We start from the raw sequence: 24,824 nt of genomic DNA on the forward strand, positions 1-24,824 counted from the left end.
ATTTTAAATTGAATATTTTTAAATGTACAATTCGTGTATATTTTTTGGGCTGTAATTATATATTCGTTATTTTAGTAATAAAAGTAACAAATATTATTCATTTTCATTTTCGTAATATTAATATTTTCACGTCAATTTTTTTTTAATTGAAAAAAACCCAGTATTAATATTTTTCCCTTCATTTTTGTGTGCCATAAATTTGAAAATCTAAGCAAGCGCAGAGGAGAGGACAGCTAGGGTTTCAGCAAAATCCCAATTCCACCATCGCAGGTACATTCTTCTTTCGGGTTTTTTTTTTCTTTTTTTTTTCTTTTTTCCTTTTCATTACAAATCTCAACCATCTCCGTCAACTCAACACCTTCATTCATCCCTGTTATTCTCTTTTTATATTTATTGATTGATTTTGATTGGTCTTACAGAAGACCTGGGATGGCGGATAGGTTCTGGAGTAGGCAATACTTTGGCGTGCCCAAGCGGCCTCGATCAGACTATGGTTTCCCCTCTCCTCATTTTTTTTTTTTTTTTCAGTTTAATTTGTATCACTTGAACCTAGATGATATTTGATTGGAATTATGAACTTCATGCAATTGATTTAGGTTTGTTTGTTTTGATTTGTTTTTGTGTTTATTACATTGCACTCTGTTTGTGATTTTGAATCTACTGTGTTGAATTGGGATTTTCAATTGAATGTTGGACTTGATGCGGTTTCAAGTATGGGGAATTTGAAAATGTTACTGTTGTTTTTGAATTGTCGTTGATTTTGAGTCTTTGGATTTAACTCTTAGTATGTTGGTGTGTAGAGCAATCAAACAGTGGAGTTGGAATTGGGCCCTCCAAGTTCAACCGCTAGCCTGTAATGGCGGGAATTGATATTTATGATGGGTGTGGAGTTCCTATGTTTGGTTTTGAGTCTATGTGTTGGACTTATTGAACTCGATGTGTTTGGTTGGTACAAATTTCATATTTGTGGACAAAAATTGTTCTGTTAACATGTCAGCTTTAGAAAATTTTAAAATTTTATCTTATTTGTTGAATTGGTCTTGGGCAATGTATGTATGTGACCTCAACCTAACTCAACCAGCGTATGGATTTTCAAAATTATTGGTTGGCAAGATGAACAATGTTTTCCTTTTCAATATATATATATATATCGGTACAGATAATCTGTTAAAATGTAAGCCCATACTGATCTTACCATAACTCATGTTATTGTTGCCTTTCTTATTAGTCACATTAACACAGACCATATATTTTATTTTTGCTTAGGTTGGTTGTTGGTTGTAGGTTGTCGTTGCACACTGCCGCAACATTTCAAGTCTGACCATAGTGAGCTAGAATTGTTGGTTATTCAATCTTTTTGAATCATTGATTTTATTGCAAACACCAAAAGGGTTATTGATCAATTATTTGGTCATGAAATAATTGATCATGATATATATATACCAAAAGGGTTGTTGATCAATTATCTGGTCATGAAGTAATTGATCATGATATATATATACCAAAAGGGTTATTGATCAATTATCTGGTCATGAAGTAATTGATCATGATATATATATATATATATATATTTAAATCATCAAATAATTTAGTGTCCATTTAGATACACTTCTTGTTTTTGTTTTTAAAAATAGAAAGTAGTAATAACTTATATATAAAATGTAGAAACTCTTATACAAAAAGTATAGGTTTACCGTTTACCTTATGTCCTTAACAATTACTTTAACAAATTTTAAAATTGTTAAGAGTTTTCGTATTTTATATAGAACTTGCTACCATTTTCTATTTTTACGTATAGCAAATAGGAAGTATATCTAAATGGACACTTAATTATCTGATTATATAAAGTGTTTTTGAATTTTTGTGGAATAAGAAGGAATCAGCTTTATTGAGGTTCCAAATCATGGATTTATGTACACATCTCTGAACTTGAAATTTGGTGCCTTTTGTAATTTAAGATAGGAAAGATGGCAATGATTGTGAGCCTATGACTACAAAGTTCAGCTCAGCTACTATCTATATAAGTATAGATATGCCAATAATGTATTACTTGATTTGGTAAATATAATGATCTAATGTTTCATTTGCATCCCAGAAATTTCTGTTTTATGAAATAATTTCATTTTTATATGGATTAGGGAAAAAATGAATCAGGTTTGTTGGAAATCTTCAAGAGTCTTTATAAACCAAGTGTTAGAAAAATTAGGCTAATCCAATCTAAGGTAATCACCCTAAAGGGGGGGGGGGGGGTGTGAATAGGGTGATTGTCTCTTTTTGAAAATTTAAAAGTATGAATGCAAGAGACAATTATATGAAAATATATAATAAAACAATATAAAAACAATTACATATAAAGTAAAAGTGTAGGGAAGAGAGAAAATAAACACAAGATTTTTATAATGGTTTGGCGCAACCCGGCCTACATCCACTCTCCTCTAGCTTCAATCCTAAGCTTGAGGTTCCACTAATTTAAGGCTTTCAAACCAAACCTTCAAGCAATACAATTGGATCATGGTTCCAATTCACTCTTTTGGGCTTTTGGCTCCAAGCACCCTTTACAATCCTTAAGAGATACCCCACTCTTGAACAACCTCTCAAGTAATACCCCACACTTGAGAATCCCTAAGTGATACCTCACACTTAGATTCTTCCTTTCAAAGATATACAAATAATTTAACAAAATCCTAGTACAAAACTTTAGGCTCAAACGATACAAGAAAACTAGGATTGTATGGTGTACTAATGATATGCAACTTTTAGAACAATGGTGCACTCAAAAGCACTTTCCCAATGTTCAAATATATTCAAGAAAGGTTTTGGAAGATTAAGCTCATGAAATAATGAAGATTGGAGCCTTTTTATAGAGGAAAAATGTCAAACTAGCTATTAGGGGTTCAACTGGTCGAGCTGAGGATCAACCAGTTGACTAGTCGTTAGCATTTAATGTTTGATATGTGACCGTTGGACTTCGACCGCCCCTTGACTGGACCTCAACCAATTGAGGTGGGGGTCAACCGGTTCAACCGGTTGAGTCGTTTTTGACTCAACAACCAACTTTTTAAATTTAAAACCTCTTAAACAAGTTTGGAAAACATTTAACGTAAGGTTTTAGTTAAAAATATGAAATCATCCAATTTTAAAGGATTTAAAAATGATAAAACTCTTGGATGATTTTGGTGCATAAGTAAAGAATGTAATGCATAAAGAACTTAGTACATTAACAACCTTACAAGGAGATTTTATGAAACTTGGGTCTTGAAAAATACTTATCTTTGAGGTCTTCTTCTTCTTCATGATTTTTCTTTAGCTTGATTTGTCTTTATAATTGCCACTTTGGAAATTGTCTTGCCTAATTACACTTGAAATATAATCATTAGTTTTAAACCTTGTTTTGTTATCATCAAAATCGAGATTAACCAAACCTTGGTTTCACACTAAGATATGGCCATTTTGGATCATATTGCCACAGTGGTTTGCGTTTGAACATAGTTTTAAAAGGTGTGCTTTAAGTGCACCTTGAGCTGTGCCTAGGCTCAAGGCGCAACCACTCCCTAGTTATAGCTCTTCCTAGCCAAGACATGCACCTTATTGAAGAGGCGTGCCTTATTGACTTTTATTCTTCTTTTTTAAACACTTTTATTTTTGAAAATTTTAATTGTATATTGAAATTTATATAATTTCATTACTTTTTTTATTGAATGTTTCTTTTAAATGTTTCGAATCTTAAATTTTTTATTGATTGCATTAGATTTTGAATCATATTTTATAAAATTGATATGCATCCTATGTTGCATTTCACTTCACTCAAGTGCACGCCCTGTGCTGCACCCTACGCTGAAGCTATAGGAGACTTTTGCGCCTTAGGCGCACCTTGCACCTTTTAAAACAATGCGTTTGAAATACGACTCCTGCCTGCCCGTCTCAACATTGTTTTCAATTTATCTTGGAGATGGTTGTCCTATGAAAATTGAATATCTCATTTAGATTTACTGTGTTTGAGAGGAGTCCATTGACTTTTTGGTAGTAAATTGATTCTCTGTGGTTTCATTAGCAGTAAAAAACTTTTATGAATTCAAAATGTGGCTATTTTCATTATTTTTTCCTTTTGGTGTCTATCGCATGTGCAGACAACTCTTCTTAATGTATTATGTGCCCTTTATTAGTTTTCATTAAGTTTTCTTTTCAAAGAGTGTCTTGCTTTGGGCTTGCTTTTCTTTTTTGTTTTTTTTTTTTCAATTCTTTTCTACTAAAAGCCAAAGATGCACATTATATTGCCTCTCTTTTGATGCATGATATCAGTCATCATTACTTTTGTGGGGCAATTATCTAGTTAAATTTCTCACTAAAAGAGATTGACTCACAAAAGCAATAAAATAGCACTTCCCAGGACAGCTCTATTGGCAGGTGCCCCTGCTTGGAAAGAGCAGGCCCAAGGTTCGAGTTCCCACAGAAAATAGATTTTTTTTTTTTTTTTTTTTTGGGTGGACATGTCCAGTGTGGGTGCTGTTTTTCTCATTTTTCTATTAGATCCCTGATACTATTGGAAAATATAAAGGTAATAAACAGTTGGTTAATATAGGAAAGTTTATTGAATTTACATTTCAATTTTGTATGACTTCCCTGATTTAATAGGAATGCATTCAGGAAATAAACAGTTTCGGTATAGGAGAGTGTATTTAATTTACATCTATTGTCAGTATGAAGCACTAAAAGAGATTAATTCACGAAAGAATCTATAGAATAGCGCTCCCCCAGACAGCTCAACTGGCTGATGCTTCTGCTTGGGAGTGAGAGCTCCAAAGTTTGAGTTCCCCTCAGGAAATAGATTTTTATTTTATTTTTATTTTTTTTATGTGGGGATATCCAGACTCCAGAATGGTTGCTTTTTCCCTCATTTTTATATTGGGGTCTTTGATATTATTGGAACAGATAAGAAATAAACAGTTGAGTAATGTAGATTTTATTGAATTTTCATTCCAAATTTCTATGACATGTCCCTGATATTATTGGAATGCATTCGGGAAATAAACAGTTTGGTATAGGAGAGTATATTAAAAAATATAGAGTCTGGATGAAGCACTAAATGTCCAGATGGCTTGATTGTTTAGTTTTTCCATTTATTTATTTAGTTGAAGCTATATTTGGTTTCTGAGAGGAGTCAACAATTTAGTACGCTATAAAGTTTGGCATAATGAATAATTAATATATTAGAACAAAAATCGCTTTAATTATGGTTGGCATTATTACACCAAACAATCAAGTTTAAAATCTCAAATTTTTGATTGGTATTATTATTTTAACTAGATGAAGATTGACAATTGACAATCCACTAGAAGAATTGAATTCAATCCCTTTATGAGTATTCCATTCTCTCTCTCATTTATCATAGAACTCAAACCAACTAAAATTGCACTTGAACTTTCTATTTTACAATGTTATCAAAACTGGACCGGTTATTAAATTAGAAAAGTTACCGGTTTAGGATTCAATGATCGGACTGGCAGTTAAACCACTATCTAACCGACGGTTATCTGCGGTCTAACCTGTGACGTAATAAATATATAATTTATAGATTATTAAAATTAAAAATAAAATTAAAAATTTTAAAATATATATAATTAAATTTTTTAATAATATTTCCTTTTTATATTTGATACGTTAAATTAAATGGTAATGATAAATATAAATGTACTAATATAATAAATTTTATTAAATAAAATATGTATAATTTTTAACTATGAAAACTTATTTAAGATGAAAAGAAAACTTTAATATTTAATTTTATCTCTTATCTATTTTATTATTTTAAACTTTTAAAAATTATTATATTATTTTCATACTTATCATTGTAAAAATAATTGTGAATGTAAATATTTATATTTGTTAAATAGCCCTAAATGATACAAATTTGAAAAAAAACATCAATAATTTATATATTTTATTTTATTGAAACATTTAATAAGTTCGTTGCATAAACCAGTGGTACAATCACTGTGTTTTTTATCCAAGATTCATGGTTCAAGCCCCCAACATGCAAAGAAGTTTCTTTTCCTTATAATATTATAAGCAATCCCACATCGGAAGTCTACAAACTATATTTCCTGTACAAATACCTTGTTTATCGTTGAAGTTACAAACATATTGTTGGGCTGGAGCTGGGACAGACATTCGGTTGGCTCTTGCTGGAAGGCACATTGGGCCAGAAATGAGGGGGGTCCATTATGATTTTGGTCAAATTAACCTTGACTGGTTCAAGGGAAACCGGATGGTTAGTCCGGTTCAATGGCCGTACTGTTGTTTTGGATGGTTTAACACCGGTCCAATGAAGGAGTAGTTCAATCCAGTTAACTGGATTGGAGAGGCCGCCAGTTGACATTCCTACCGGTTGAACCGGATGGTTTGGTTCGGTATTTAAAACATTACTATTTTATGCCTATCAGCACTCTTTTGGAACTTTTTACCATAATTGTTGAAGGACTACTTTTGTATCATCAATCCAACTATTGTTTCAATCATATTTGTTAAAGGGGGCTCTTAGGCATGCAAAGGCCCAAGGTGCAATGACTCCCTAGCTAGGGTGCAGTGCCTGCCAAGGTGCGACCTTTGTTGAAGAGGCACCCTTTGTCTATTTTCTTTTTTCTTTTTTTCCCTTCAAACTTACTGCAAAACAACATCGTTTTGGCTCCCTTTTTTTGAACTGAATTGGGGAGGACAAAACAATGTTGTTTTGCTCTCTTTTTCGGGAAATATTGAAGGCAAATATGTTTATGCTTGTGACATTGTGTTGACAGATGTCAATGCTAAATAGTGTTATATTCTTCTCCAATTTGTTAGTTTATTAGCACCTAAACCCTCTTGAACATCCATTTTGGTTTTTGTTTTCTGTTTTCTTATGCTTCTATTCTTAAATTTTTTACTCTATTGAAATTTTGCATTGTTGCATTACTTTTTGTTGGATGCTTCTTTTAAATGTTTGAAATCTTGATTTTTTTGTTACTTGGATTGGATTTTGGATCATATTTGGTGACACACACACACACACACACACACACACACAAGTTTAAACAATATTTTAAAATTGCACATATGCCCTTGGTTGTTATGCAGCTTATGCCTCACTTTGCTCATGTGCACACATTAGGTTGCAACTTGTGCCTAGGCCCCGAGGGATCTTTGCACCTCAAGAATGCCTTATGCCTATCAGAACTATGGTTTCGACTAGTTGAAGTTGATTGTCAATTGAATATTTGTACATGGTGTCCAAACCTCTTGATTAAGTTTTTTACCCCACTTATTACCTTTGAGTTAACTTGAAACCATTCAAAATGCATTTATAACCTCAAATCCATGTTTGATAGACCTTGGTTGCAAATGTTTGAACCCTAATTTTCGTACTTATTAAGCTGTAATCATAAAAAAAAAAAAAAGTCCTGAAACTATAACTCGGTTTCTTGTTATACATCTAAAGCATGGTCTAACCATTAAAATTTCTTTTAAAGCCTTAAATTTGCATTTGGTAAACCCTCCTTCCAAATGTTTTTGTGTTTGGAAAAGATTCAAAGGGATTTCTATGGGGAGGAGGAACTCTTGATAAAAAGCCTCATGTCGTGAATTGGTCAAAAGTCAATATGTCAAAGAAGAAAGGAGAGGTGGACACTTGTGATCTCTTTGTTTTGAACAAGGCTCTCCTAAGCAAGTGTTGTTAGAGGTTTGTGTTAGAAGTCTTTTTGGAAGCAAGTTATTATAGGGAGGTTTGTGAAAGAAGGAGGATGTTACTCTATGGAGGTGAGGAAGGGGTATGGTGTAGGGCCGTGGAAGGCAACAAGGATAGGGTGAGGAGTGTTCAAAACTAAGATTTCGTTATGTTGTGGGCAATGGAAGGAAGGTAAAGTTTTGGAAGGACACATGATGTGGGGTAACTTCTTTGAGGGTCTCTTTTCCCGTAGTTGTATGCTATAATTACCTTATAGGATGCTTGAGTAGTTGATGTTTGAGAGTAGGCTAACAAAGGTTGGCATTGGACTTTGTGTTTCTCAAAACATTTACACGAGCGGGAGTTGGATGGTGTTGCAATTTTCTTTCTAAGATTGTGAGGAAAATCAATAAGAAGGGATGCTAAAGATGGGGCAATGTGGATAGCCTTGAAGAGAGGCAACTTTTCATTCAAGTCCTATTATTTGGTTTGGATCATGGGAGACCAAAATATTTTTTGGTGGATGTTATCTAGAATTCATGGGTTCCAACAAAACTAAGCTTTTTTTCTTGGGAACCAGTTTGAATTACGGATAATTTAAAGAATGGAGGATGAATTTTGGTGAATAGATGTTTTTGAACACAGAATAGAAGGAAAAATAATTTATGATTAGTTTTTTTTTTTTAAATTGAAAAATTACAGATAAATAAATAAATAGGCTAAGTTTGCAGCTTTACCATGTAACTGACTACCAAGAAACTAGGAACTAACAAGCACAAGGATCTAATTAGCAGAATACCTAGATATCTTAACTTGATTAGTAATCAGTTTGGATTTATTGGAAACAAATAACAGAAAAACATAGCAACAAACTCTTAATAATTTAACACTCCCCCTCAAGTTGGAGCATAGATATTCACCATGCCTAACTTGCTAACAAGAGTTTCAAACCTAGGCCTGGATAGACTCTAGGTTAAGACATCAGCTATCTGTTGTTTTGTGGTAATGAACGACATGCAAATAACTTTACTTCCAAGTTTTTCTTTGATAAAATGCCTATCAATTTCAACATACTTCATACGATCATGTTGAACATGATTGTTTATAATGCTGATTGCAGTCTTGTTATCACAAAAGAGCTTCATAGGAGGTTCTCAACTCAACTTTGGTTTATCAAAAATTCTCTTCAGCCATAAAATCTCACTTACTCCACTAGCCATAGCCCTAAACTCGGCCTCTACACTACTATGAGCTATAACGCTTTGTTTCTTGCTCCTACATGTAATAAGATTCCCCAAAAGGGAAGTACAATAACCCAATGTGGATCTTCTATCTGTAACTGAACCAGCCCGATCAACATCTGTGAAAACTTCCACATTTCTTTGGTTACCTTTTTTGAACAAAAGTCCTCTTCCTGGTGTACTTTTCAGGTATCTTATAATTTGGTACACAACTTCAAAGTGTTCTTCATATGGTGAATGCATAAATTGGCTCACAACACTAACTGCAAATCCGACGTCAGGTCTTGTGTGGAAAAGATAAATTAGCTTCCCTACTAGTTGTTGATACCTTCCTACTTCAACAAACACTCCCTCGGTTTGTTCTCCAAGTTTGTGATTTTGCTCCAATTGGAGTATCACTTGGCTTGCACCTGCTCATTCCTGTTTCTTCAAGTGGATCTAAAACATACTTTCTTTGTGAAATAAAGATCCCGTTTTTTAGATCTAGCAAATTCCATTCCCAAGAAATACCGTAAAGACCCCAAATCTTTAATTTCAAACTCTGCTGCAAGGCTCCTCTTTAATCTAGCTATCTCAATGTCATTAGTTCCAGTAAGAATGATGTCATCCACATAGATGATCAAAATAGCTGTCTTACTATCTCCAAAATGCTTTATGAACAAGGTATGATCAGTTTGCTAGTGACTGTGGCTTTGATTCTTAACAGACCTTGTAAATCTTTTGAACCGTGCCCTAGGAGATTGCTTTAGGCCATATAGTGACTTCTTTAATTTGCTCACTTTGGTTCCAAAGCTGTCCTCAAATCCTAGTGGAGCATCCATAAAGACCTCTTCTTCTAATTCATCATTAAGGAATACATTCTTGACATTTAACTAATGTAGGGGCCATTCTAAGTTTACAACCAATGCTGTATTTAGCTTTGCAATTGGAGCAAAGGTCTCCTGATAATCAATCAATCCCATAAGTTTGTGTAAAACCTTTCGCGACCAACCTAACTTTATAACATTCGAAGGACCCATTTATACCCCACCGGTGTCTTTCCTTCAAGCAAGTTTACTTTTTCCCATGTGCCATTTTTCTTAAGAGCCTTCATCTCCTTGAAGACAACCTCTCTCGATTCAGGAACATTTAGAGCTTCCTGTATATTTTTAGCTTCATCCATACTAGATAGTTGTGAGATAAAACCTAAAAATATACAGGAAGCTCTAAAATATGAACCTAAAAATATACAATAAGGTTACTGATTTTTATAGGACACATGATTGGAAATTGGATGCTTAGTGCATGTTCTAGTAGCTTTTCTTTGAGCAATGGGAATATTGATAGAGAAATCAGTTTTTGGTTTAGAAGTGACACAAATCAAGAGAAGTACCTGGACTTGAAGTTTCTATAGCATTCGGATCTGGTCTCAGATTGGACTCTTAGCCTTGTAAAGTTGTAATAGCATCTTTCCCTTGAGTTAGATTTTTCCTTGAGTAGACAATTTCACATCCGCCTTTTTTCCTAGTTCCTGGATCATTTTCTGTTCTAGTATGGACTCCACTTATGGGCATTGAAATAGGCTGTCTTACTTCTAAATGTAAAGCATCCAAGTCCATTAAAACATTCGGATTCACTATAAAAATCAGAATTTAACAATTTTGATTTTTTATCAGAAACCATGCCAGAAGTTTAAAATTCTGATTTTTTTATTAGAAACCATGTCATTCCCCTCCAATTCAAGTAATGAGCCTTCATAACCATTCTCCCAATGAAGAGGAGTATTAAAAAAATTGAGCTTAGAAAAATGTGACTTCCATAGTAACAATACTTTTTTTATTTTTGGATTAAAACAATGGTACCCTTTTTGTGTTGGAGAATATCCAACAAAAACACATTTCAATGCTTGTGGGTCTAACTTACTACAATGATGATTATGCACATGTACAAAAGCAACACAATTGAAAATTTTAAGAGGTAAAGCAGAAATTAGACATGACATTGGAAAACCCTCTTTAAACATTTTATTGGTGTATTAAAATTCAAAGTTCTTGAGGGCATTTTGTTGATCAAATAAATGGCAATAAGAATAGCTTCTCCCCACAAGTATTTAGGTATTTTAATTGTAAACATTAAAAATCTAGCTACTTCTAAAATATGTTTATTTTTCTTTTCCGCCACTCTATTTTGCTGTGAAGTATCAAAACAAGAGCTTTGATGTATAATCTCATTTTCCAAGAAATATGTGCCCAATATTTTGTTGAAATACTCCTTTCCATTGTCACTTCTAAACGCCTGTATTTTTTCTTGAAACTGAGTTTCTACCGTAGTGTAAAACTTTTTAAAAATTTGTTCAACATCTGAATTTTCTTTGGGCAAATAAACCCAACAAACACATGTATAATTATCAGTTAGCATTAAGAACCATTTTTTTTTCTAGAAATTGTTGGAACTTTATATCGACCCAAACATCACTATGAACAAGAGTAAAGGGTTTAGAAGACTTGTAAGGTTGCATAAGGAATGATGCACGATAATGTTTTGGAATTTGACAAATATCACAATGAAAACAAGAGGAATTTTTATTTTTGAATAAATTTGGAAACAAATACTTCAAATATTGAAAGTTAGGGTGGCCTAACCTAAAATGCCATAACATTATTTCATTGCTACTAGATTCAAAAAATGATTTAAGACTAGTTATTTGAGTCTTATGAGTTTGTCCACACAAGTTACTTCCATCTTCAAAGTAGCAAAGTCCATCACTTTCTTTAGCATTGCTAATCGTCCTACCCAAGTCCATTTCCTAAAATTCATAGTGAGTAAAGAAGAACCACATTTTAAGTCACGAGTGAGCTTGCTAACCAATAATAGATTACAAGAAATATTTGGAACATGAAGGACAAGAGATTTTGAAGTAGCTATTGATCCTTTCCCAACAATTGTTGAAAGAGAACCATAAGCTATCTTGATTTTTTGATTTCCTACATATGGACTATAGGAGGAAAATGATTTAAAACACCCGATCATATGATCAATTGCGTCTGAATCTATGATCCATGGACAACTAGAAGTAGCAAGTACATTAAATGTAACAACTTAACAGTAGTTGCCTTTTTGGGCCAAAGAACAAGAGGAAGACACATTATTTGAGAATTTTGTGGATTGATAAAGTGTATATAGTTAATCTATTCCTTACTGAAAGAAGACATCTCTGCGGCTCCTCCCAAGCCACTACACTCCTCAGCTACTTGAAATGCCTTTGGATCATGGTTTGTTTGACTGAATGATCTCGGTTTTCAGTTTTGTGTTTTCCATGTAACTCCCAGCATGTTTCTCTAGTGTGTTGAGGCTTATGGCAGTGATCACACTAGATCTTGTCACTTCTTCAATTTTGCTGTGGTTGTCCAGGTTGAGCAGATTGATTGTTTCTTGTTACTAGGGCAGGAACTTCAATTGTAAGCTGACTATTTTCTCCCATTATCATCTTTCTTTAACCCTCTTCTCTCCTTAATTTAGAAAACACATCACTAAGAGATGGTAGTGGTTTTTTGCCAAGAATTCTACCTCTAACCTCATCTAGGTCTTTGTTTAGTCTTGCTAAGGACACATACACTTTGTAATTCTCCATTCTTTTTATATACCTTACACTATCCTTTGTGCAGTCCCATACTTCATTATAGCATAGGTCAAACTCCTGCTATAGTGCTTTCATCTCATTATAATACTCTGTTACCTCTTGATTTTCTTGATTTGAATGGCACAACTTTGTTTTTAGTTTGAAAATCTGGAATGAGTTTTCCAGGTCTGAATATGTCTCTTGAATGGCTTCCCAGACTTCTTTTGTAATAGGGAGAACCAGATATGTCATACCAATTGCTGGCTCCATGGAATTGACAAGCCATGCAATCACTAACGAGTTCTCAGACCTCCAAGTCTTCAATGTTGGATCATTGTCTGCTAGTTTTGTTGTCTTGCCTATCAGGTGACCTAGCTTTCCCTTGCCATCGATCATAAGCTTGATTGACTGCGCCCATTCTAGGTAATTTTTACCGTTCGGTTTGTGAACGATCAATTGAAGAGATGGATTTTCAACTTCATTAAGGGTTACAGTAGAAACTGGAGGTGTACCTGTACTAGCAACACTTGTGGATGTTGTAGTCCTTTGCCCAGTCATGGCTGTTCTCGCTATCACGATTTCCCAAAAAACAACCTATGCTCTGATACCATGAATGTAGAATAGGAGGAAAAATAGTTTTTGGTTAGTTTTTTTTTCAACTAGAAAATTACTGATAAATAAATAAATAGGCTAAATCTACAGCTTAACCATGTAATTAAATACCAAGAATCCTGGAACCAACAGGCACAACTTTAGGACCTAAACTAACAAGCACAACTCTAGGACCTAACTATCAGTATACCTAGATAGCTCAACCTGATTAGTAATCAGTTTGGATGTATTGGAAACAAATAACAGAAAAACATAGCAACAAACTCCTAATAATTCAACAATTTTATATGTAAAGGTGAGGAGGAATCTGGTGAGCACAAACCCCTTCATTGTACTAAGGGAAGAATTTTATGGTAGTTTGGTCTTCTCCTTGTTTGGAATTGCATATATGCTACATTCATTAGTTAAAACAACATTACTAAGCTGGCATGGACATTTCGCTGGGAAGAAGAGGAAGAAAGCTTGTAAAGTTGCTCCTTTGTGTTTGTCTTGGACTATTTGAGAAGTGAGAAATAGGAGGGTTTTTGATAATGCTGAGTTATTGGATCTAGAGTTCAAATCATCTTTTATGTGTAATTTTTTGGAGTGGGTCAAAGGGGGTTTAAAGGATGGATCCATGTCTATGGTTGATTTTATTCTCTCTTCTTGTTCTTTGCCTTGTAGTGCACTTGTATGTGCCGTGTGTACTTTGTGTGCCTTTTTTTCATGCCTTTTAATATGTTACTTTCTTTCCTATATATAAAAAAAGGGTTTTAAGCCATACTGCTTGTATTTTTTAAAGTTTGTAACTTGGTTTCTTTTCTAGCTATCAAAAATTTGACCTGTCATTTTAAGATATTACATTTATAACTGCTGTGTTTATTACTGTAGCCTAGGTTTCGTATCTCTTTCACTAGTCCTATGCTGTTCTCTTTATTTAAATGGGAATAGAGGTATCCCAACTGTGTTTTAGACCATGTTCAATCACACTCCCTATTCTAAATGCCTTTCCTTGCTCAACTGTGTTAGACAATATCAATAAAAAATTTGAAGTATTGAGTTTGCTTCATATACGCGTCTAGTGCAAGACATATTATAAGAAGTGAAACTGAATCCTTCTTGCTGTTGAAGACTTTTGGAATTCCTTTCAGCTATTCCTGCTTGGATGACTGCATCACCATGCTAAATAAAATGAAACATAAGTACAAAATTTACTCCTTTATTTTCGACATTTGCAGATCTCCCATATTCTGGATTGCCTTCAGGCAATGAGGTCCATAATTATTTAGTTCAAGGTGATGATCTTGGTGGCCCCCGATCTGTAAAGGACTCAAAGACTGTTGGATTGGCATATGACCAATATTTCCAGGATGTTTGTGCTCTTAAACCTGAGCCTATGTTCATTTTAATCAGACATGTAACTAATCTACCTATTGGTGTGCTAAAGCATTCATCCTATTGCTTTTGAAGCAGATTCCTTCTTTTACTTCTGGAGCAGCTAGTGATTTTCGTGGGGTTGGGTTAGGAACAGCAACTGGTGAAGCAATATCTGGTCTTTCAATTTCTGGTCCTGCTGTTATGGATCATTTGGAGGCCCTGGATTCTGATCTACCACCAAGTGGTCAAGGCAGGCGTTTTGGTCATCAGCTGGATGCAATTATCAGACCAAGCCGGGAAACGGCTCCTCTACCTCCTGATGCATCCAGCACTCTTTATGTTGAGGGGCTTCCTCCTGACAGCACAAGGAGGGAAGTAGCTCGTATCCTTCAAGATGTTATAACATTGCCAAGGAATTATTGTGATTCATGTTTTTTTCATCCCATTCTTTCAATCTAAACCCTCCTGCTGCTATTTGTTGACATTCCTTTACCCAATCCTAGATATTTTTCGCCCATTTGTGGGGTATAAAGAAGTAAGACTCGTGAGCAAAGAATCCAAGCATGTAAGTTACTTGTAATAAACACTCCACTGTCCTAGGCCCACTTGGCTAGTCAGTTTTCGTTACATCACTGTGATTCTCTTCTTCATACTGTTTTGCAGCGTGGTAGAGATCCTCTTGTCCTTTGTTTCGTGGATTTTACAAGCCCAGCCTGTGCTGCAACTGCATTGAGTGCTTTGCAAGGTGATCATTTTCCCAATTCATCCTTGATGAATAAATTTTCCAACAGTTTCTGCCACTGGAAGGGAAATCTCTGTCATTGTAGTGTACTGTGTGTGTATATGAAGATGGTAGGGCAATATATATATATATGTATGTATGTATATGTATATATGAAGATGTATGGTGATCACAATTGTTATTATGCATTCTCTGCTTTATAGGAATGTTCTTTATTATTCTTGATTTTAGTTGGCCTTGTATTTATGCAATCATTTTTAAGCTTTTGCTGCCTATTAAAGATGTAGATGAGAACTATTATTTGGGCCAGAGAAACAATTCTCATATTTGCTTGTGTTGTCTGATAAAGAATGCTATTCAAAGGGAGTTGTGATTATAATAACCAATGTTAATCATGATACTCCTAGGAAGCTGTTCTACCTCACCTGTAAGGGGTAGAAAATCTGGAAGGGCAGGGGGTTCAATGCTTACTGTTGAGGAAAAAATGGATTAGGGTATCTCTTAAGGGGAACCTACCAAGATGTAGATTTAAATGGTGTTAGGTTGATTCATTTGCTTATGCTACTGGTGTCTAGCAATGTCCTGAATTAATTGTTCGATTCCACAGGTTATAAGATCAGCGAACATGATCGTGATTCTGCCCAAATGAGATTGCAGTTTTCTCAGTACCCAGATCCAAGGTCTGGCTCTGGATCCCGTGGGAAGCGCAAAACAAGCTTCAAGAGAGGGCGCCCAAGCAGAATGAAGTCTCATGTACTTGTATGTACTTTTATATATTTTTTCATAGATTGTTCTTTGGCAAATTATAAACATAGCTGTATTGTGCAATCTAGATTGTTCAATCCTGCCCACACACTATATCTTCTACGATGGCTTTGCTTTAGTTTCTTTGGTCAGTTCATACAATATTTAGAGATTAATTTTCTATTTTGAGAAGTTCTTATATTTCCAACCATAAGTGCCAATAATTTCGTTATAAAAATCGAGAAGATTCCACTATTAAAAAACTATCAAATAAAAGAAAAAAATAAAAAAAAAAAGTTGACAATGATTGATGGACTAGATAGGAGAAGAGAATAAATGAGAGAAGAACACGTACAGAGTTGCAGAGAAGGAAGATAGAGAACTTAGCATTTATTTCAATGAGATCCCAACCCTATGAAACTCCAACATTTTTTTTTAAAGGAATTAAATTTTTTTTAAATTCTTCAACTATATCCTTTGAATCCTTTCTCTCAATGAATTTTGTTCAAACCTCTCTTATTCTAAACGCTTTGTAGGCAGGTTTCACCTAGGGAAGTGCAAGTCTTCTTTTTTTATATGAATGGATGATTGATGAGAACGTAATCAGATCGATTTTTATTCTTTTTAATTGGATGTCTTGTTGGAAGTCTTCTATTTCCCTCCCTTTTATATATGTATATACATATTTGTTTAAAAAAGGGATTAAAAGTTAAAGAGAAACAAAAGACAACATTGATTTGTTTTTCAGACAGAAGATACAATAGGATTTGTTTTTCAGACAGAAGATGCAATAGGTTTCGTGTTGTAAGCTATTGTGGAAGAGGAATCCGGTTTTGCATGGAATTTGCTGAGATTTGGGCTTTGAATTTCCAGATGATCATGATTTTGCTTTCATTTCATAAAAATTGATCAGGATTTTTTTGTTGAAAGCTGCAGTAGTTTATATTTTTTACTATAATCCTTTTTCAGTTGATGCTGATTTTCATTAAGAGATTTTATATGGCTTAAATAATTGATTTTTTTTTTTTCCTATTCTTTCTGTAGCGCTGAAGAAGACGTAGAGATGTGAAGTTTGCATCATTTATTTGGTAGTGAATAGAAGGCTAATGGATAATAATTGGAAACAGTCTGGGAATTCCAAACCATATGCAATCAGAGCTGTTGATGGAGGATGGCTCGAGTTAAAACACAGAATAGTTTTGGGCTTTACATGATATAGTTTACTTCATAGGACAAGTTTCCGCAGCCATTAGAATGGCTGACCAAGGTTTTGTTGAGCATCACCAATCCAAAGTTACATATGTTTTCTTTTTTTGTGAAACTGGCTCCTATATATGTAGGATCCATTCATGCCAGTAATCCATTGTAGTGAACAGGTACCTATTAAAATCCTCCTCCTCCTCCTCTGACATGGAACCAAGAAAAATCAGAACCCTAAACTTACTGGGTGTGTTTGAATCCTTTGCATCAAACTCTATATTTTCTGTTAAAGCCTATGTGAAACCAGTGAAAATGTGACCTTTGCCATTAAGGTTGTGATGATACATTCATTGGAATGTAACGTCGATAGCGACGAATTCCGAATTCGGATTCCCAAATGACAACAATGTCTTTGGTGTCGAAGCAGATGGTGACATTATACAAGCTGTCCCACCTCATTAGTCTTCACAGAATGGTGATCCTAACTGCATCTGATTTTTCTTCAGTGTTTGGTGGTGGAATTGACGTGCCTATACATCTCCATTAGTCAACCACAGATCGCTACATGTCTGTTATGCAATCCACCTTTCATACATTTCCTATTACAACTATATGCTACTACTAGGAATATATATATACACACACAATGTCTGCCAGCCAGACCCATATAATCTGAGCATCTTATATTTTATGTCTACTATAATTATAGTTAGATCGGTCCTGATACCGCCTCTTGGGGAGTATTGACCTTAAAAAACAAAGGGATACTACTTGGTGTCAGCTGGATTGGGCATTTCTATATCTCATATGGTCATGGATGGCTGCGAGTTGTTACTATGGGTTTCATATTCACGTTAGGTTCAGAGTTTGGACTTCTAAGGACCGTGCTGTAGATAAATTATTACGAAAAGATGGGTTGATTCAGACTCATTGGACTGTTGCTAATCAGCTTGAAGCTATCACATATAGGCAGCATGCCCATATTCAAGTAACTTAGATGGGGATGGGGTTAAATTGATTCAATAGCCATGCTATTTTTTATGAACTCTTTTAATTTTTACTAGTATTTATAAAAATTGTAACATATTTCTGTTATTATTACTGATAGGTCCATTTATTAACTGATGGGCTCCCTGCTCAAATATTCTCCTTTCATAAATACTAAATAGTGAATAAATGCGCCTTAGACATAAACAAAAATATAACGAGGGGCTGTGATTGACAGTGATGATTACCCAACTGCAAGAATTTCAAAGAATTAAACAGAATAGTAGGTAAGAGGAGAGAGGTACAGCACTAAGTGAGTAGTGAGTAGTGAGTAGTGAGAAGTAAGTGGTAACAACTGGAATGTTGATTTGTACTTTTTATACTCGAATTGGATATGCCTAAAGCCACTTTTACTTTACGTTTCACCTTTCTTTATCTCAACCTAATCTTTCCGTACCCAAATGATGGTAGTAGGTGATTCATGCAGAAAGGACAGCAGGACTGGCATCCATGACGTGTTTTAGGTTTCACTGTTTCACTGTTTGACTTTTTTTTTTTTTTTTTAAATTTCAATTTCTACTCTTCACAATATTTATTCTTTCTATTATTTTTTTCGAAGTATTGTACTTTTAAGCCACATGAACGTATAAATTTTGAAAAAGCTTTGTTAAAGTGCTTTGATCCTTTCTTTCTTGTAGGGCTTGCCTAACTATTGATTCAATTTTTGTTTTGAAATTTTATTAAACATATGATTAAATAAGGTACTATTTTGGTTGCTAGAAACAGTTTTCTATTTTAAAAATTTAAAAAAACAATTTTAAATTTTTTTAGAAATGTTTTCAAATAAACCTCAAATTGTTTTTTTTTTTTTCTTGTTTCCCCGAACGAATGAACGGCTTGATTTACAATAATGATTTATACCTCAAATATTATGCAAAGAAATTACATACCCTTCATATTTATCCTTTTTTTTATTTGGGAAATAAGGAAGAATTTATTAGATTCAAATGGAAGCTATAAAGCCATGTAAAATGTGAACAAAGTCGAAGAGAAACCACTCCGGTTAAGAGGGAAAGAGACGGGAGATAGTGGCCGTGGGTGTGAAGTCGGGCCGCCTGGTACCTGCACCCTAAAAAAACCATGGAAAATTTAGGTGAGAAAGACAAAAATTCAAATTTCTCTAGTATATACGACTATACGAGGAGGAAGACTTTCTCTGTGAATGATTGCATAAAAAAACACGACCTTTTTACTTTATTCCTTTGCTGAGCTTGCATGCACACCTTCTCTCTCTCTCTCTCTCTCTTCATTTTCATATCTAGAAAATAGAACCGGTCCCCACAGCCAAGCCAATTTCTTCCTACTCATATCTTAATGAGTGGTCCATTCTCTTTTTAAAAGGAGATGACCAATTCAAACCCAAATTCATTTACAAATGCTACAAGTGTTTTTAAAGTAATTTTTTCACTGATTGGGTGAGGTGTGAATCTGTGAGAGGGTAAAAACCTAAGCTATATTAAGGGTGGAGAAGGCCTGGTTCAGAGCAGAACACAACCCCCCATTTCTGTACTGAAAATGGGAAGAGGAGGAAGGGGGCCTTCAATGGCCTCTCTCATTGCCACTCTTCTGGTGGTTACCATTTCCCTAAGCTTGCCTTCTGAAACCTCTGCAAACTACCATTACTCATCTCCTCCACCGCCTTACTACTACAAGTCCCCACCTCCCCCTCCACCTGTTTACAAGTATAAGTCTCCGCCACCACCTCCTCCGGTCTACTCCCCACCACACCACCCACCATACAAGTACAAGTCTCCACCACCGCCGCCGCCGGTTTACAAGTACAAATCTCCACCCCCACCTCCTCCGGTCTACTCCCCACCACACCACCCACCTTACAAGTACAAGTCTCCACCACCACCGCCGCCGGTCTACTCCCCACCACACCACCCACCTTACAAGTACAAGTCTCCACCCCCACCTCCTCCGGTCTACTCCCCACCACACCACCCACCTTACAAGTACAAGTCTCCACCCCCACCTCCTCCAGTCTACTCCCCACCACACCACCCGCCTTACAAGTATAAGTCTCCTCCGCCACCGCCACCGGTTTACAAATACAAGTCCCCACCACCACCGCACAAGAAGCCATACAAGTATAAGTCACCTCCTCCTCCACCGTACAAGTACAAGTCCCCACCACCACCACCCAAGAAGCCATACATGTACCACTCTCCACCACCACCACCATATAAGTACAAGTCTCCACCACCACCTCCTCCGGTCTACAAGTACAAGTCCCCACCACCACCACCCAAGAAGCCATACATGTACCACTCTCCACCACCACCACCATATAAGTACAAGTCTCCACCACCACCTCCTCCGGTCTACAAGTACAAGTCCCCACCACCACCACCCAAGAAGCCATACATGTACCACTCTCCACCACCACCACCATACAAATACAAGTCTCCACCACCTCCTCCTCCAGTCTACAAGTACAAGTCCCCACCACCTCCACCGCCCAAGAAGCCATACAAGTACTACTCTCCACCACCACCACCCTACATGTACAAGTCCCCACCACCCCCACCTCCTAAATACCTCTATGCATCACCTCCTCCTCCTCACCACTACTAGAACCGCTTTCAAACTACTCAGGTAAGCTTCAATTCTACTGCATTTTAATTATATTTCACCAGATTCAAAGACCTGATAAAGAAAATGGACTAATGACACAAGCTTTATGTACTATATATTGCAGTTTGGAAAGCAGAACTGAGAAGAATCTCAAAATAAAGAAAAGGGGGCTTGCTGCAGAGCTTTTACAAAGAAGGAAAGCGAGTCTCTGCGTTTGATTGATGTTATCTTGTGTTAAATAGAAAAGTAATAAACTAGGGGTCCAGCATTATCATCATGTATTCATCAAAGTTGCCGTCGCACTGGTCCATATATTTTTGCGTGTTTAGACGAATCGTGTGTCTACGTAGATTTCAACCTTTTTGGCGAATGCTGAGGTTGATTTTATAATAAGATCATCAATATCTTTCTCAAATTAATTCTCTCTCTGCCCCCTGTGTGAACTCTCTCTCCCTTCATACGCAAGCTCACGTTTGAACAGATTCGTATACAAAATGTTAATTATCTTTTATGTACATTAAAATTTTTTGTGAACTAATCAAAGAAAATGTTAAAAAAGAATAGCGTAACAAATTTGCAATTATCAAATTTGATTTTCTCTCTCAACAAGAGGGAAAATTAATCTGCCATACATTTCACGTGGTACCTTATCTTCTTTTCCTTTTTCCCCTTTATTTTTGTTTGATACTGTCTTGATATGTCTTTTTCACTGGGTGTGCATCTAATTCATTAGCATGTGTATAATTATTCAACACCTAACCCTAATGGTAATGGGTCTGGTGTATTTCATTTTCTCCTAATTTCCATCTTAAAAAGGAAACATGTTGACAAGAAGAAAATATGAGCTTCTGTAAATTCTTTATTCACCATTTCATGTCTGACTCTTTTTACAGCCATAAATAGAAACTTCCAAATGTTTAAAAATAAGAAATGTTGACTTCATTTTTCAGTTTTTTTTTTCTTCTCGCTTGTTTGATAACTATATTTGAAAATAATTTTGAAAATTAATTTTTGAGAATGATTTTTAAAAATTGTTTTTTGATTTTTGTAAAACAAAAGTCTATTTTGAAACTTAAAATATTTTGACTTGTTTTTAATATTTTTAAATTTGTTTTAAAAATAATTTTTATATCTAAATGTTTGTATAATTATTTCTTAAAAGAGCTTTAAAAAAATAAATAAAAATAATATAAAATAATTAAAAGATGTTATTTGAAAATATTCTATTTTTTGTTCTTAGAATAAAAAAAATAGAAAATAATTTTTTGTTGTCAAATGTATTTCTATGTTTTTTGTTTTAAAAAACAGAAAACAGTTCTAAAAATGGGTTCCCAAACAGGACCAAGTAATTCAGGATTTACTTGGCCGACAGTAGGAATAAATGTCTCCGGTGAATTGTCTATTTTAAATAAAAAAAAGAAAAGAAAAGGGAATTAGAATCTAAACATGAATCTTAGATAGCTAGGTAGCAGAGGGGAAATTGGTAAATAAGATTTTTTGTGGTAACATATGTGTTTGTTTTATTAGCCGAGTGATGTAATGAGGACAATAATAAGGTGATCTTGTTTGGAAAATGGACCACCCATGTCAGCTAGTAAATGGTTCGAGTAATGCTAGCTGGAATGCCTTACACCTCCCTGTATATTATTATTTATTTATTCATATGTAATTTAAACCATAATATTAGTTTAATTAAAAAATCATAATCCTCCATCTAATGATAATAAAATATATAATTAATGATGCTGCCGGCAGGCAGCCGCATGGTGAAGGAATACATTATGGTGAAGCTGCTAGGGTGTATTTGGTAACTACTTTCAAAAGTAGTTCTAAAAAATAGTTTTTGAAAGTTATTATCTAACATTTTGTATAACAAAAATCTATTTAAGAATTTAAAATGTTTTTAATTTATTTTTAATATTTTTAAATATGTTTTATTTTTTTTTTATATCTAGTACTTTATTTTTAACAATTCTATATGATATAATTATTTTCTAAAATAATCTTCAGAAAATAAGTGAAAGTAATTAAAAAGATATTATTTAAAAATATAATATTTTTTGTTCTTAAAAATAAAAAATAGAAATAATTTCCGATTATCAAACGTGTTCTATTGGTTTTTTTGTTCTGAAAAATAGAAAGCCGTTTTTAAAAACAGATATTAAATAAACCCTAATTGTGTAAATGTTAAAAAAATATATGGAAAAAATTTAGAAAAAATTTGAAATTTTCTCAAAGTAATTAAATAGAGCTTACGATTTTGTCAATGATACAAAGAGGTAGGTAGTTAAGTAGGAGAAACTACATTTTCAAGGCTTATCATTTTCTTTTTTATTAGTCGTACGTTTATTAATTACTATATGAACTAGTCAATTAATTAATTAGATAAATTTTGAAACTCTCACAAAGAAATATATAGGAATGGAAGTCTTTATCTTTGAAAAATTGCACCAGGAAGCCTAGATGGAATGGCGACACTACTACTTTATTCTTTAGCTTGCAGCTTCCATCGATCACCCCGATGCACCAAGTCAATTTCATCCAACTCAAATTTCTTTCTTAATTTATATAAATTTTTTTTCTTAACAAAAATTAATCATAAAATGACCCATTCAAACATAGCAATGATTTTTATTTTTTTTTTACTAGTAGAAATTAATGTTTGGGTGTTTTGGAGTGATTTTACTACGATGAATTGAAGTGTTAGAAAGGTAAATGAGTAAGCTATATAAAGGGTGGAGGTGGTGGCCTTAAAGCATAGCTCAGTCAAATTTCCTTTTTGTAGTAAAGAATGGGAAGTGGAGGGAAGGGAGCGAAGGGGTCTTCAATGGCTTCTCTCTTTGCCACTCTTGTAATGGTGATTGTGTATCTCAGTTTGCCATCTGGAACCTCTGCTGATGAATACGAGTACAAATCCCCACCACCCTACAAATACAAGTCTCCACCACCACCTCCTCCCGTTTACAAGTACAAATCCCCACCACCTCCTCCTCCAGTGCACTCTCCACCCCCACCACCACCACCTTACAAGTATAAGTCTCCGCCACCACCCCCACCAGTTTACAAGTACAAATCCCCACCACCACCATCACCACCTTACAAATACAAGTCTCCACCACCACCACCTTACAAGTACAAGTCTCCACCACCACCACCTTACAAGTACAAGTCTCCACCACCTCCTCCACCAGTTTACAAGTACAAATCCCCACCACCACCAGTTTACAAGTACAAATCCCCACCCCCACCACCTTACATGTACAAATCCCCGCCACCACCTCCTCCAGTTTACAAGTACAAGTCTCCTCCACCACCACCTCCCAAATACTACTACTCTTCACCCCCTCCCCCTCCCCCTCACCACTACTAGAGTGGTTCTGCTGCATGCAATCATTAAGGTGGGCTTCATATTTTCTACTTTTTCCATAAATTCCATTTCTGAATTCTGCATTGTTTTATGTTAATCCATAGGTTTTGCAGTGGCAAAAACCTGACATAGAAGTTGTTGCAGGTTGGAAGTTGGAACGAAGAAGAAGACGAATATCAAAAATAAATAAAAGGAAGGGTTGCTGCTCTCCATGTTTGATTCATGTTGTAATCTTAGACACGAATAATAAAGCAGTTGGCCTGCATTTTCATGCATTCACATGGCTGAATTGCAGTTACACTGCTTCATGTACTTTAGTGTTCTCCGTGTTAGAGAAATAGTATTTGATATTTATACGTGTAGATTTCAACCTTTTTGCATTGCCGGGTTGACTTTATAATAAAATAAATTTCTCAAATTCTCTTTCCAGTTTTACTTTTATCTCTTTTTAGTCTTTACTTTCATTAGGGGCCCAACTATTCAATGCCTAATATGAACAGGAGAAGTTGGGAGTATTTTTTGTATGTCCTTGGGAAATATGTTTAACTTTTCAATAGATTTTGAGGGTTTGTTTGGAACATTTTAAAAAAATCGTTTTTGAGAATAACTCGATCTTAAAAACAATTTTTAATTATTTGAATCGA

At 34.8% G+C, this 24,824-nt stretch overlaps 2 protein-coding genes across 5 annotated transcripts; both read left to right on the forward strand.

Annotated features, from left to right (window-relative positions):
- Positions 1–166: 166 nt before the first annotated feature.
- Positions 167–17,444, forward strand: LOC100242739 (RNA-binding protein 2). Of its 4 annotated transcripts, none has more exons than XM_019216724.2 (8): positions 170–270; positions 423–493; positions 14,362–14,495; positions 14,597–14,882; positions 15,004–15,065; positions 15,164–15,245; positions 15,850–16,001; positions 17,031–17,444. In XM_019216724.2, exons 2-8 carry the CDS (start codon positions 430–432, stop codon positions 17,034–17,036), a joined length of 786 nt encoding a protein of 261 aa, XP_019072269.1. In that variant the 5' UTR covers positions 170–270; positions 423–429; the 3' UTR covers positions 17,037–17,444. The 4 variants fall into 4 exon arrangements, with proteins under 4 accessions (XP_059590803.1, XP_019072269.1, XP_019072268.1 ...); XM_019216723.2 differs by having other exon boundaries at positions 174–270; positions 420–493; XM_059734820.1 differs by lacking the exon at positions 17,031–17,444 and having other exon boundaries at positions 167–270; positions 15,850–16,194.
- Positions 17,445–19,697: 2,253 nt separating this feature from the next.
- On the forward strand, positions 19,698–24,598 carry LOC100265028 (extensin). Its single transcript, XM_059734485.1, has 4 exons — positions 19,698–20,810; positions 22,122–22,210; positions 23,604–24,211; positions 24,325–24,598. Exons 1-3 carry the CDS (start codon positions 19,749–19,751, stop codon positions 24,181–24,183), a joined length of 1,731 nt encoding a protein of 576 aa, XP_059590468.1. The 5' UTR covers positions 19,698–19,748; the 3' UTR covers positions 24,184–24,211; positions 24,325–24,598.
- The last annotated feature ends 226 nt before the right edge of the window (positions 24,599–24,824 follow it).

Source organism: Vitis vinifera, chromosome 18 (genome assembly GCF_030704535.1).
Source record: "Vitis vinifera cultivar Pinot Noir 40024 chromosome 18, ASM3070453v1".
In the NCBI taxonomy this organism is placed as follows: Eukaryota; Viridiplantae; Streptophyta; class Magnoliopsida; order Vitales; family Vitaceae; genus Vitis; species Vitis vinifera.